The sequence below is a fragment of the Crinia signifera genome, chromosome 7 (assembly GCF_055691185.1).
Source record: "Crinia signifera chromosome 7, ASM5569118v1, whole genome shotgun sequence".
In the NCBI taxonomy this organism is placed as follows: domain Eukaryota; kingdom Metazoa; phylum Chordata; class Amphibia; order Anura; family Myobatrachidae; genus Crinia; species Crinia signifera.
The window spans coordinates 79,593,126-79,606,072 of record NC_139223.1 but is presented as its reverse complement, the minus strand read 5'-3'; the positions used below and the strand labels follow the sequence as shown (position 1 = coordinate 79,606,072).

At 43.9% G+C, this 12,947-nt stretch overlaps 1 protein-coding gene across 2 annotated transcripts in view; it reads right to left on the bottom strand.

The window, feature by feature from the left end:
- The window catches only part of USP7 (ubiquitin specific peptidase 7), a 75,786-nt gene that overhangs the window by 27,569 nt on the left and 35,270 nt on the right, over positions 1-12,947 (bottom strand). For both annotated transcript variants that reach the window (XM_083153369.1, XM_083153368.1), the window contains exons 3-7: positions 12,507-12,705; positions 11,601-11,739; positions 5,967-6,055; positions 5,523-5,631; positions 3,498-3,628 (exon numbers count right to left, since the gene is read on the bottom strand). In XM_083153369.1, coding sequence (XP_083009495.1) covers positions 3,498-3,628; positions 5,523-5,631; positions 5,967-6,055; positions 11,601-11,739; positions 12,507-12,705 — 667 coding nt within the window. The remainder of the gene's footprint in view (positions 1-3,497; positions 3,629-5,522; positions 5,632-5,966; positions 6,056-11,600; positions 11,740-12,506; positions 12,706-12,947) is intronic.

The following is a 12,947-nucleotide window of genomic DNA, read 5'->3' as shown; positions in this document are numbered from 1 at the left end:
GAATACACATCAACACAAGCTAATTCAATGATAGTAACTTATGACAACGATTTCATGGAATATTTCAACTGTTTATTTGAACAACTCAACAGTGGAAAGGAATGTGTGTCCATGGATCAATACATCCAAGTGGAGAAAGACAAAAAATAGTGAAACTGGTAAATGAAGGACACCAGCATACCTAAGTCTATGGTGATCTAACAAGGCTGTCCACCTTGCCTAGAAATCTGCCCAGTTATTTGGAAGACGCCTCTACTTAGAGGTTACAAGATTCTGCAAATCATTATTTAGAATTAACTATTACATAAGTCGTATCATTATTGCCACATTTAAAATGGACCAGACTGATGTACATGAATAGAGAGAAACAATGGCAAATATGGTACAGTGTTACACGAACGTCACACATTCCTGGTACTTATGTCTGAACAGAAAGTATTTGAGGTGCACAAGGAAACCTCCCAATTGTCAATCACGGTTTGATGTATCAACCAGTGAAAATAATTGAGAAATTAACCAGTGGAGAAGTTCCCCTTTTCAACCAAACAGTATCTACTTATTTTACAGACTATACTAGGAAAAATGCTTTGTTGAAGTAGATTCAATGCTAGGGGCGACTTCACACTTGTCACTGCTTAACGCACAGGTCTTCAACCTGTGGCCCTCCAGATGTTGTGGTACTACATGTCCCAGCATGCCCTGAGGTTTTTTGGCATGCTCTTATAGGAAAAAAAATGTGGTAACGCATGTTGGAACATGTAGATTCACAACATCTGGAGGGCCACAGGTTGAAGATCCATGGCTTAACGCACCTAGCTTCAGCTGGCTGCAAATGCAACATAACAAAAGAGAACGATTCTATAGAACAGGCATGCCCAAAGTCAGGCCCGGGGGCCAATTGCGGCCCGTGCTGTCATTTCAAGCGGCCCGCAGCCTCCAGCTGGAAGCGGGCAGAGCATCAGATGTGGGAAGCACAACACAGGACACTTAAGGTGGGGTCCCGGCGAGCGCCTTTACCTTGCTGTCTGCTGCAGTGATGAGGTGCCGGCCGCCAGTCAGATGTGTTTGGTGTCCTACCCCTTCTGCTGTCATCGTATATCACCCTACTCCACAATCACAGTGACAGCAGTGTTTGGGGAGGGGGCAGCAAGAGGGAAGCTTGCTCCCGTAACATGCAAAGCGGAGGAGGGCAGCAGCGGGAGCCCAAGCATCTCCTGTCCTAGCAGTGCCTGCTTTGCCTCTCCTTCCTCTGGCTCACACAAGGGGTTGGGAAACAAAGAGAAGGGAGGGGGCAGAGTGGGGGACATACAGTGAAGGAGGGTCAGGCTGGGGAACATACAGTGAATGGAGGCAGTGATGGCCATTCAGAGAAGGAGGAGCAGGGGCAGGCTGGGGGACATAGAGTGAATGGGGGCAGAGTGGGGTACATAATGAATGGGGGTCATACAGTGAAGAGGGTCAGGCTTGGGGGCATACAATGAATGGAGGCACGGATGGACATTAAGAGAAGGGGGGCAGTCTGGGGGACAGAGTGAATGGGTGCAGAGTGGGTAACATACAGTGAATGGGGGACATACAGTGAAGGAGGGGCAGGCTGGGGGAAATACAGTGAAGGGGCAGGCTGAGGGACAGAGTGAATGGGGGCAGAGTGGGGGACCATTCTGATGTGATTAATGATTCAAAGAATGTCAGGCTGAATGGTCGGCCCTCACACATTTACACTTCACCAAATCTGGCCCTCGTTGCAAAAAGTTTGGACACCCCTGCTATAGAAGGTCTGGAGCTAAAACTGGTTTGAAGTTACTGGCCTATATCTCTACATAATATAAAATATAGTCCCTGGTAGGGTCTCTTCTGGCTAATCTGAAGAACCACTGGATCGATTTTGACAGTTCCAGTTGATAGATTTATTATATAAAAAAAAATTTTTACCATCCAAAAAAAAAAAAAAAGGTTGAGGCTTACTAAGTTAAGAACTACACGCATGAGGAATAGCTTCTTTCCCTTGGCAATTACGGATTTTAATCAAGATTGTTAATTGTGTCTTTCCAGGTCTCTGATTTAAATTTCGTTGTTGTTCAATCTTGTATTGTGTTGACAAACTGTTATTATTATTATTATTATTAGATCTACAGTGTCTACATAGACATGCAATAGGTCCACAGAGTTTTTCACAATTGCAGTCTGGTAACTATTTGTCCCACTTACCACCATTCTTTGGCTATTGCTTTTATTCTTTTGGATGTATTGTTTATGTTCATTACTGGTATATTAAAACTATCTTCATTATATATAGCACCGGCCTATTCTGAATTTTTTAGATTTGATTCTAAAGGTTATATTGGAGTACTCAAGCTTTTAACCAGTGGCCTAATTCTTGGTTCCTGGTTACAAATCCAGGAAAAAACACTCTAACTGCTTAAATTGGGATACCACCACCAGCTCTAAGTTTGGATACAAGGATCGCACCATCATGAGGATGCCTGTGTCCGAGGACTGCTAATACCCTCCAACGAAACCTTAAATCCTGCAAGGTATATGGACTCCCTTAAGTTACTTTATTCCGCCCAGATATATACCAGGGACCATATGATCATTTGATCACAAAGCAAACACTTGATAATCAGTGGGACTCCAAATCACTAAGTATAAAATCTCTCTGGTCCTTATTGTATTTTACTTATTCATATTAAATTGTTTGATTGTTTATTACACTTGCTGCTAGATAAATAACATTTTTAAATACTGATTAGTTTAATAAATATACTATTGTACTACCTAGTTGATCCACATTTTTTGAGCGCTCCACAACTTTTCTACTGGTATATTAAAACTATCTTTACTATATGAGTTTTTTTCCTCCATTTGATGTAACCCATCTGAGTTAGTCCTGTATGGAAAAGAAGGGAGAACTCTACGTTTGGATTGAATAAGGAACACACATTTATTGTTTGATCTAATAAGGAAGCAGCTTTCCTTTATTTCTGTTGATTATTATTATTTATGTCAGATAGGAGGCACTAGTTATTCCACACCGAATCTTTTTTGTGTCCACATATTGGTTAAATCAAATTTACTAAAATTGTAAGTGGACATGAATAAAAACCTGTTTTTTTTAGGTTTCTTGGGTGATTGAGTTTGGAAATTATAGTACACCTAAATATAAAAGTTAATCATTTTGACCTTCAAATGAGCTAAGCCACCGACACAAAATTCCTTTCCACCACAATGAAGACTATAGTCTGCCTACACTTATAATAGGGATAGGGATCAGCAGGCCCTCTAATGGGAGACCTCATAACATGGCAAATAACACGCACTCTGCTGAAAGAATTGGGTTGCATGGGAAGATTCTCAATCTGTTTTTCTTATATAAGGAAGAGGATTTAGTGATTGGTCCCTTTATCTGTATAGTTTAATAAGCTATTTTTAAAAGGATTTCTAAAACCATTTAAGGGTATAAATTACTTAACAAGAAAATAAATAAATAAACTTACCCAAATGATTTAGTTAATTTTTTAGTTCCTACAGGTTTATCACTGTGTTGCAGTTCATAGAACACTCTCTGTAATGCTAGAGGAACACTTTTAGAGGAGTCATCGCCTTCAGTTGGCATCATGTACACAGCCTGGGAGTGGAAGACATGGAAGGATTACTAAAAGAACAGAACAGATTGCCAGCTGGATGTGCAAAACAGGATCTACACTATGCGATCATTACAATATATAATAAGAGGTTGTTGATATATCATTGGCCAGTGATATTGGCCTGCCCACCAATCGTCCAGGTCACCTCTTGTCGAGCAGGTCCTTAACACTATGGTGTCTCCACCTGGGATGCAGGGAACCCCGAAACGTGATCCAGCTAAGGACCCCCCCAAGGCATCACAATAAAGAATAGTGATAGTAAAGTGGTAAAATTATAAGTATGAAGGTCCCTACTAATTGTTTGGAGGTACCTTCATACTTATAATTGTACCACTTTACTATCACTATTCTTTATTGTGATGCCCTGGGGGGGGGGGTCCTTAGCTGGATCACGTTTCGGGGTTCCCTGCATCCCAGGTGGTGACCCCATAGTGTTAGGGACCTGGACGATTGGTGGGCAGGCCAATATAACTGGCCAATGACATACCAACAACCTCTTATTATATAGTGTAATGTAATGATCGCATAGTGCATTTGCACCCTCTCTGTGTAAACCATTTTATGCTCAGCAGATGGCACCTTTCATTACTGAGGGTGTGCAATATAGAGCCACTTTTCTCTGAGGAAATGCAATTTTCAACATTTATCACCTGTCGCATGGGTGTAGGTAGTGACTAGAGCCCTTGATGTACCTCACCATGGAAAGGCAAGAGTTTGATGGGTGCTACATACTGTATCTGGTATTGGGTGCAGAAGAACACATTTGCTTTTTCACCAAGATGTGTAATAGCTCTTAATGTCAGTCTGCATAAAGATTACTGACCATGTACCAGTTCCCTTATGGGGGTACCAATAATTGGGGGAAAAAAAACAACGGCTTGTTTCAATGGTACTTGTTTCCTAGCATGGCGCCCATGATTTACAGTCGTATGGCATCTTATGCATTGTATCGCATCGCATGCCATATAGCCGCATGCGATGCGATTTAAGCACCCTATAGGGTTTTTAAATTGTATAAGTACCCTAATGGGTGCTTACAATGTCAAATGCACCCCCACGCCACCCCAAAGCATGGCGAGCACAGTGGTACGCATCCTCTGACCTTTTCATACCCCCACTATCCCCGTTGGCGTGGAGTTGTTTTTATATAGTGTGGCGAGCGCAGCGAGCCACCGAGCCCAAAGGGTGGGGAGCCCCGCAAGGGGACGCGTATTACTTTAAATGTATTCCACGTCCGCTCACCACGCTTCGTGCTCGCCACACTAGCTAAAATCAACTCTAAAGGTCAGAGGGCACATACCGCCGCCCCTCGTGGGCTCGCTGCACTCGCCACGCTTCGGGTTGGCGTTGATACTGGGGGTGGCGTGGGGGTTTAGTCCGGGCTCTCCAGCGGTGGCTGCTAGTGACCTTTCCTGCTGGCGCCTGCCGGAAGCACCAGCGCAAGCACTGGTGTTGCGGTGCCGGCGGGGGTAGTAGGAGCGGGCGGCTATAACCGCTGCGCCTGCCGCGCTCATAAGTAGAAAAAAAAAATTTTTTCAGCAGCCCTGTAATATGCTGTCCGGCTCCGTCCGCACCTGCCTGAGGTCAGGAGGCGGAGTGTGTGGAGGTTGGACCAGAGCATCCTGGGACTAAAAGTTTATCTGTTGGTCCTCCGGACACAACCTACCAGCACAACCCCAATGTGACTCCTGTGGAGCACTGTGGACTCTGCAGAGGAAAGAATACAAATCTGTACTATATAAATCGAATGTGTACAGGGCACAGTGCGATTCAATTGGTGCAATGTACTTTCTATTCGAGCCCTTGTGTACACCTCAAGAAACATTCAAAACGGATGTAAATAAATTAAGGCAAAGGTCAGAAAATAATGCATACCTTTCGGAGTTGGTTTGTGAAAAACAATGTTTGCAGTAGACTGTTCATGTAACATGTTGCCCCCTGATTCTTTAATCCGACATACCCAGTGTGCTTCTTTGAATCCCATCTACAGACAGAGAAACAAAAAGTGAGTAAACTAACATCACAATTTACAAAATAGTTAGAAATCGTTCAAGTTTAAGAACCTCAAAACAAAGATCCTTTACAACTAATAGAATCCGCAGTATATATGATAAACGTGTTATCTGCAAGACCTGGAGGAGAGGTGTATTATCAAGATAAACAATATAATACATCCTGACTATAAGCCTGTTAAAGAACAACCAGACAGGCCAGTTTCTGTATAGGGGAACCCTTGCACCCATAGTTGTGCATATTTGGATTTCACTCTCCTAAATAAGGCAACATTTATTTTAATTATAGTAGATTTATAATACTTACGCTACACCATGAGGAGCATCTGCTTGAACATAGACTTCAAAAGTCACTTTGTCTTCCTCTATGAAGCCTTTATCTGGATCAGTAACTTCCTAGAAAAAGGAAACATGCCTTATAAGTACTTCTAAGAAGTCAGCATAATGGCTTAGCTTCATTATTTAGGCACACAAGTGTTGTCAACTACCAGAGAACCATGGTGGGTACAATGTTCCACATATTCTCATCTTAATGCAATATCTTAAAACTAAAAATAGGATTTTAATACCTACTGGTAAATCCTTTTCACGGAGTTCATATGGGATACTGAGGTATCAATACATTGGGGAATAGAGGTCATCCTATCATATTTACTAATAATAAGAGTGCGCCCACAAAGCTTCTTTCTCTCTTTGGTTCACTTCTCCCAAGTGAACAAAAAACCCCCTACTCAATAGAGGTCATCCGACAGGAGACAGGCACATAAATTTCTTCAACCAGGGTGTGCTGGCTCCTGCCCGCTACTTCCCTTTACTAGTTAGTTAAGAAACTGTGCCCAAAGGAAGAACGTATGCAGGTAGGATTAACGTGAACAAGTAATGTGGTGAGATTCGCACCAGCACACCACAACAAACACAACACCACACTAAATTTAGTTAACCCCGTTATCGTAACATTACAGGTTGAGTATCCCTTATCCAAAATGCTCGGGACCAGGAGAATTTTGGATAACGGATTATTCCGTATTTCGGAATATTTTAATATTTCAATGATGTATTTTGAAGTATCTTGCATTTATGCTGTATAAACACATAATATACACACAAATATATTTTATTACCACATAAAATACACACAAATATATTTTATTTGTTAAAAAAACAAGGTTTTAAAACGTGAAACAAAATGTGTGTACACATCTCAGCACTGAATTTGAATGCCAAGCAATCATTGTCTTGCACATATATAGTGCCAGTTACATATCATGTCCCCAGTGATGATGTTACAAATGTCCCCAGTGAGTTTTTAGCAAAAAAAAATTTTTTTTTCACTTTCTGGAATGTCTGGTTTTCGGAATAATTCGGATAACGGATATTCGGATACGGGATACTCGACCTGTATAACATTCGAAAATCACTAATGTGATTCGTAGGGAGCAAAAAAAACACCAAAACTCAGACGCTCCAACTCAGGTCAACGGACCTGTAAGGTACAAACAGAGTACTGAAGCCTGCAAAAACAGTTGGAACACGATCACAGTAATTGCAATCAGAGCACCGCACTGAGGCAGGTACTCAGTATCCCATATGAACTCAGTGAAAAGGATTTACCGGTAGGTATTAAAATACTATTTTCACTATCATTCATATGGGATATGAGGTCTAAATACATTGGGGAGATCCCAAAGCTTCCAGAAAGGGCGGAAACATGCGGAGCCTGTTGCAACACCGCCTGCCTAAACTGGGTATCATCCTTGGCCAAAGCGTCAAACTTATAAAATTTGACAATTGGTGGAGCAGATCCACCGAGCAATTGATTGCTTGGAAGCCGGGAAGCCTTTCCTTTGTGCGTCATAAAGCAAATTAAGACACTGTCTTACAAACATGGGCAGCCCTCTTGACGTAAGCCCCAAGGGTTCTGACCACATCTAAGGATTCAGGAATATCCTGGTGCCCTAAATGGAAGGCACCACAATCTGCTGGTTCAAATGGAACACTGACACAACTTTTGGCAGGAACGGTTGTCTTGTCCTAAGCTCCACCATATTCTAATAAAATATCAGGTTGGGGCTCTTACAGGAAAGAGCGCTTAGCTCGGACACTCTCCTGGCTGAAGCCAGAGCTAACAGCATCACCGCCTTCCCGGTGAGATATTTCAACTCCGTTGAATCCAAAAGTTCAAACCAGGACGACTGAAGGAAGGTTAGAACTACTTCCAGGTCCCACGGTGCCATTGGCGGCACAAAAGGAGGTTGTATACGTAGTACACTTTTGCAAGAAAATCTGGACTACTGGAAAGCCAACCAATTTCTTCTGGAAGAAGATGGAAAGGGCCGAATCTGGACTATTAAGGACCCCAGACGGAGGCCCAAATACAAGCGAGACTGCAAAACAAATGCAGAAAATTGTCCAGTTTAAAATTCGCTGGTGGAAAACTCAATTTCTCACACCATGTCACGTATCTACGCCATATCTTGTGATAGTGTGACGCAGTCACCGACTTCCTAGCCTGGGTCATAGTAGTAATGAAATCCCTTTTGAGATCTGCCGCTCAACTTCCAGGCCAAACGAAGAAGTCCTGTAGACGAATGGGCCTTGAACCAGAAGATCCCTTCTGAGAGGCAGTCACCACGGTTCTTCTACTAGCATATCCAGCAGACTTGCGCACCATGCCCTTCGAGGCCAGTCTGGGGCTATCCGAATTGCCTCCATCCTTTGGCTTCGAATTCTTTACAATACTCTTCCCAACAGTGGGAGAGGAAGGAACAGGTACACCAGATTGCACGACCACATTGTAGTCAGTCCGCTGCCTCTGCCTGGGGATCTCTTGTCCTCGAGCAATACTTGTTGACCTTCTTGTTGACTCTGGAGGCCATAAGGTTTATCTGTGGCGCTCCCCACAGATCCACCATGCTCGCAATTACCTAGGGATGCAATCCCATTCCCCGGGGTTAGGGTTGTGGCCACTGAGGAAATCCGCTTCCCAGTTGTCCACCCCAGGGATGAAGATGGCAGATATTGCCACTGCATGAAGCTCCGCCCAGGAGATGATCTTGATTACCTCACTCATGCAGGCTCTGCTCCTTTTCCCTCCTTGCCAGTTTACATAAGCAACCGTCGTTGCGTTGTCCGACTGGACCTTGAATCGGCCGATTCTCCAGGAGGGAATGAGCCTGCAGTAGAGCGTAGTATACCGCTCTAAGTTGTTTATATGGAGCTGAGCTTCCCAGGGTGACAATTTCCCTTGAAACTGCACCCCAAGTGTCACCGCACCCCAGACATGGAGACTAGTGTCCGTTGTCAACAGAATCCAGTCCTGGATTCCGAATCTCCGTCTCGCAAGTGAAGTCACCACTGTAAAAACGGTTTTGTCCGAGCGGACAGGTGTAATTAACCTGTGCCTATGGACGTGTGACCCAGACCACTTGCTCAGCAGGTCCCTTGGAACACCCTGGCATGGAAAACTCCTGACTGAAGTGCCTCGAAGAAGACCACCATTTTGCCCATCAACCTGATGCATTGGTAAATTGAAATCTGCAATGTTGGGTAATCACTTTCACCAACAACTGTTGAGGTTCGGACATCTTGTCCTGGAGAAACACCCTCCTCTCTACCGTATCCAATACCATCCCCAAGAATTGAAGACGCTAGGTTGGAATTAAAGAGGATTTGGGTATGTTCAGTATCCATCCGTGTTCTGAACAGCAGATGTCTGGTGGTGTCTATCGCTCCGAGTAACGCTCCGAGTAACCTTGTCACCGACTCCTCTTAAGTAGCAGGTCGTCCAGGTATGGGGTAATATTTATCCCCTGGGTCCTTAGAAGGAACCTCATCTCCGTCATTACCTTGGTGAAGAAGATGTATGGAATGGTATACAGGCCAAAAGGCAGGGCCTGAACTGGAACTGCTCGTCCATTATGGCAAATCTTAATTATGCCTGGTGCCCCACATCGGTATGTGAAGATAAGCATCTTTCACGGCGATGGATGCCAGGAATTAGTTTTCCTCCAACCCCGCAATCACCTCTCAATGATTCCATCTGGAATATGAAGCCTAAGGATAAGTGTCGTCTTTAAATTCAGTCGGTCTGACCGAGCCATCCGGCTCCGGTACTACGAATAGGTTGGACAGGTATCGCTGGCCCCTTTCTAGACCCCGTATAGGTATAATTACCGGAGACTGTTAATCCTCCCCCATGTAAATACAGCTTTAGCCAGCCAATCAGCAGCTAGCGAGAACTGGGCGCTGAGACGTGCCACTGGCAGTATAAATTGCCTCAACCGTATCCTTCAAGGTGAGAGACCCTGCTACAGGGAGTAGTGCCTTTTTTATATAGATGGGACACCGAAGCGTCCACCGCTGGAGGCTCCTCCCACACCTTCCTAACCAAAGGATCGAAGGGGAAGGTTGATTTAAAATGCTTTGACAATTTAGACCGTTTTCCAAGGCTGCTTTAAACATATATTCCAAAGCAGCCTGCTCTGGGGACACAATGTCCTTCCTTCTATGTGAAGCAAAGAAGGGATCCCTCTACGTGATCAGCCAGAGGTAGGACTAATACCTCTCTGATGGCTAGGATCTGATACCCTGTGCCTTGAATGGGAGGCTGCGACCCTTGAGAGTCATTTTCAATCTACTCCTCAACACCATTATCCTCACCCTCCTCTGTCAGTCAGGTGCAATGGCAGCCAGCACCTCCTGCGGGACATCCCTGGCGTAGGTGTGATAATATCCACCATAGCAGTATGCACAGATAAATCCTGCTGCACTTGCTTGTTATGCAAAGAATTCACTGCAGGCTGCGATGAGACAGTCTCCAGCATTCTTTCATGCTGCTGGCCCATGTGAAAGGCCACTAAGCTGTGGAGAAGCACTAATGAGCTGCAGTGACATACATTGCTCACAAGTGACTTATGCTATAGAATTTGGAGTAAACTTGTTACTGCATATCATACAGGTTAATATTCCCACCATATTGGAGAATGTAACCACCCCACTAACACATAGCCAAGTCAGTGTCAGATAGATAGCAGATATTAAAGAATGTGTAGAGCGGATCTTGAACCTTGAGCCACAGACCCAACTTCTGTCAATGCTCTATCACACACACACACACACACAATGCTTAATAGCAGTGGGGAGAACTCAGAGGATAATGGGGACCAGAACACCTTAGTACCCTACATTGAGGGACTGGTAAAACTTATGTATATGCATACAATTATACACCAATGTGGCTGTATAGCACACAGAAAATGCTACACAGTGCTATACTAGCTGTCCCTGCTGTCTGAATCTCTCTGCACCGCTGAGGAGTGGTTGCTGTATGCAGAGAGAGGATACTGGCTTATAGTCAGTGTCTCTGCTGCGGTAATGGCGCCCCCAGCATGAGGAAGAAGCAGAAAGCAGTGTATAAGCTTTCTAGCTCTGGTCCCACTCTGAGCCAAGCCCCGCCGTTCTAATGGCACCAGGGCTATACTTCTATTTATACTGGTGCCGGTGTTAAACATTAACAACAGATCAGAACATGCCCTGGTGGTCCAGTGGCAGCTCTTGGCATCCAGTGTAATCTTGCCGCATGAACCGGGGTACCTCACTGTGGGGACCCCGGGTAACACTCACCACTCGATGGCTTCAGGCTGAGCCAGGGGTGTGCAGCATGCTGGCGGTGTGCGCGCTGCAGCGCAATGCCTGTGGTAACAACACCCTCTCAGGTCAGTGGACCTGCAGCAGCGATCAGTTCGGTACCTTAAGAGGCCGGCAACTGTCCCTTCCCCAGGCTTCCCTCGAAGCAGGGAAGCTGTCTAGCCCAAACAGCAACCCCAAAATAACAAAGTAAAGTAAATGAAAGAAAAACTCTCTGGAGCTCCAGGAGTGTGCATGCAAGCTATTAACAGATTCTATATATATACTCTGATATTACAAACCGGATACTACTTACACTCCATGCCATGAAGTTGGAAAATCCCCAATCATTTTCTTTATGAAAGAACAAATGACTAATGCGTCTGCTGAATGACTTCTCATCGTCTTTGTAATTGATAATCTTTAGCACTGCCTGCGCATGACAGGACCATGACCTGCCAAATCAAATGAACATTTAAAATATTGGAACAATAGAAACTACAGTTTACATCAGAAAAAACTAAATAGACAAAATCCATACAAATGTTGTTAATTAGTACAGTACATGTATATTTATTTGTAATAAGTGTTGCTAGTGATGACCATTTCAGACTGGCTAATCCAGCACACAAACAAGAGCTTCAATTGACATCACAAGGTTGCAGGTCCTTGGCCAGAGCTATTGATTCGAACATCTGGCACCAACCCAGGATGTGCACTTTACTGAATAGAAACTTAACTAAAATATTTTATTAAACCTACTCAGTTGTATAAAACAAACCCTTTTGTAATGTTTTACAGTAGATTTCTAACTTAGCGTCTTACGTGGAACATCACACATCAATTTCTAAATACAATCTTCAGCTAGGTATACAAAGTGCAGTGCCAGTCCTACATTAATTTACACCCGATGAGGCTGGACCTGCTGACGGCAAGGTTCATGGGCTCGCAGGTAGGGGGCATAGCCTCATGGTCCAGATCCCCATTTCCGTCACTGTCCTGGATATACGGACTGCCAATGGGGACAGCCTTTGTACAGCACCTGGATCCTACACTGACAGGAGCCGGGTACTGTACATACGGTCTGCGCTTGCACCCCCCCCCCCCCCTCCCCCCTCCACACACACTTTGTGATGCTACTGACAGCACCTTTTAAAAGTTAACAGATTTAAATAAAGTAACATATTTACACACTTTCAACAAAAAATAAAAGATGTCATACGTTGAATCAGATTCAGCATTACACTGAAGGAAAAATCCCACACTTTTCTGATGTGGTCGATCTGGGTAAAATCGTGGCATCACCATTATTTTCCATGGGAGATTTCGCACAAAGCAAGGAGGACTTAGAACCGACTCGCTGAGCCGACTAAAGCGCTCCACTGTGAATTGAAATGTGGCTTCTGACCGCCAACTGGTATCTGGAAGCAAAAAATGATGCCATGGTTATTTAAACAGCAATTCTACAATTGAATAGATAATACACATCACCATTATTCTTTTATTAAGTTGTTAAGTTTTAAAAACTTATTTAAAAAAAAATAATAATAAAGAGCCCCAAAAAGGTAGGTCCACATTCCCTGGACTTTAAGGGGTTCATTTACTAAGATGGGAGTTGTATTATTATTTACAGTTTCTTATATAGCACATACATATTCCGCAG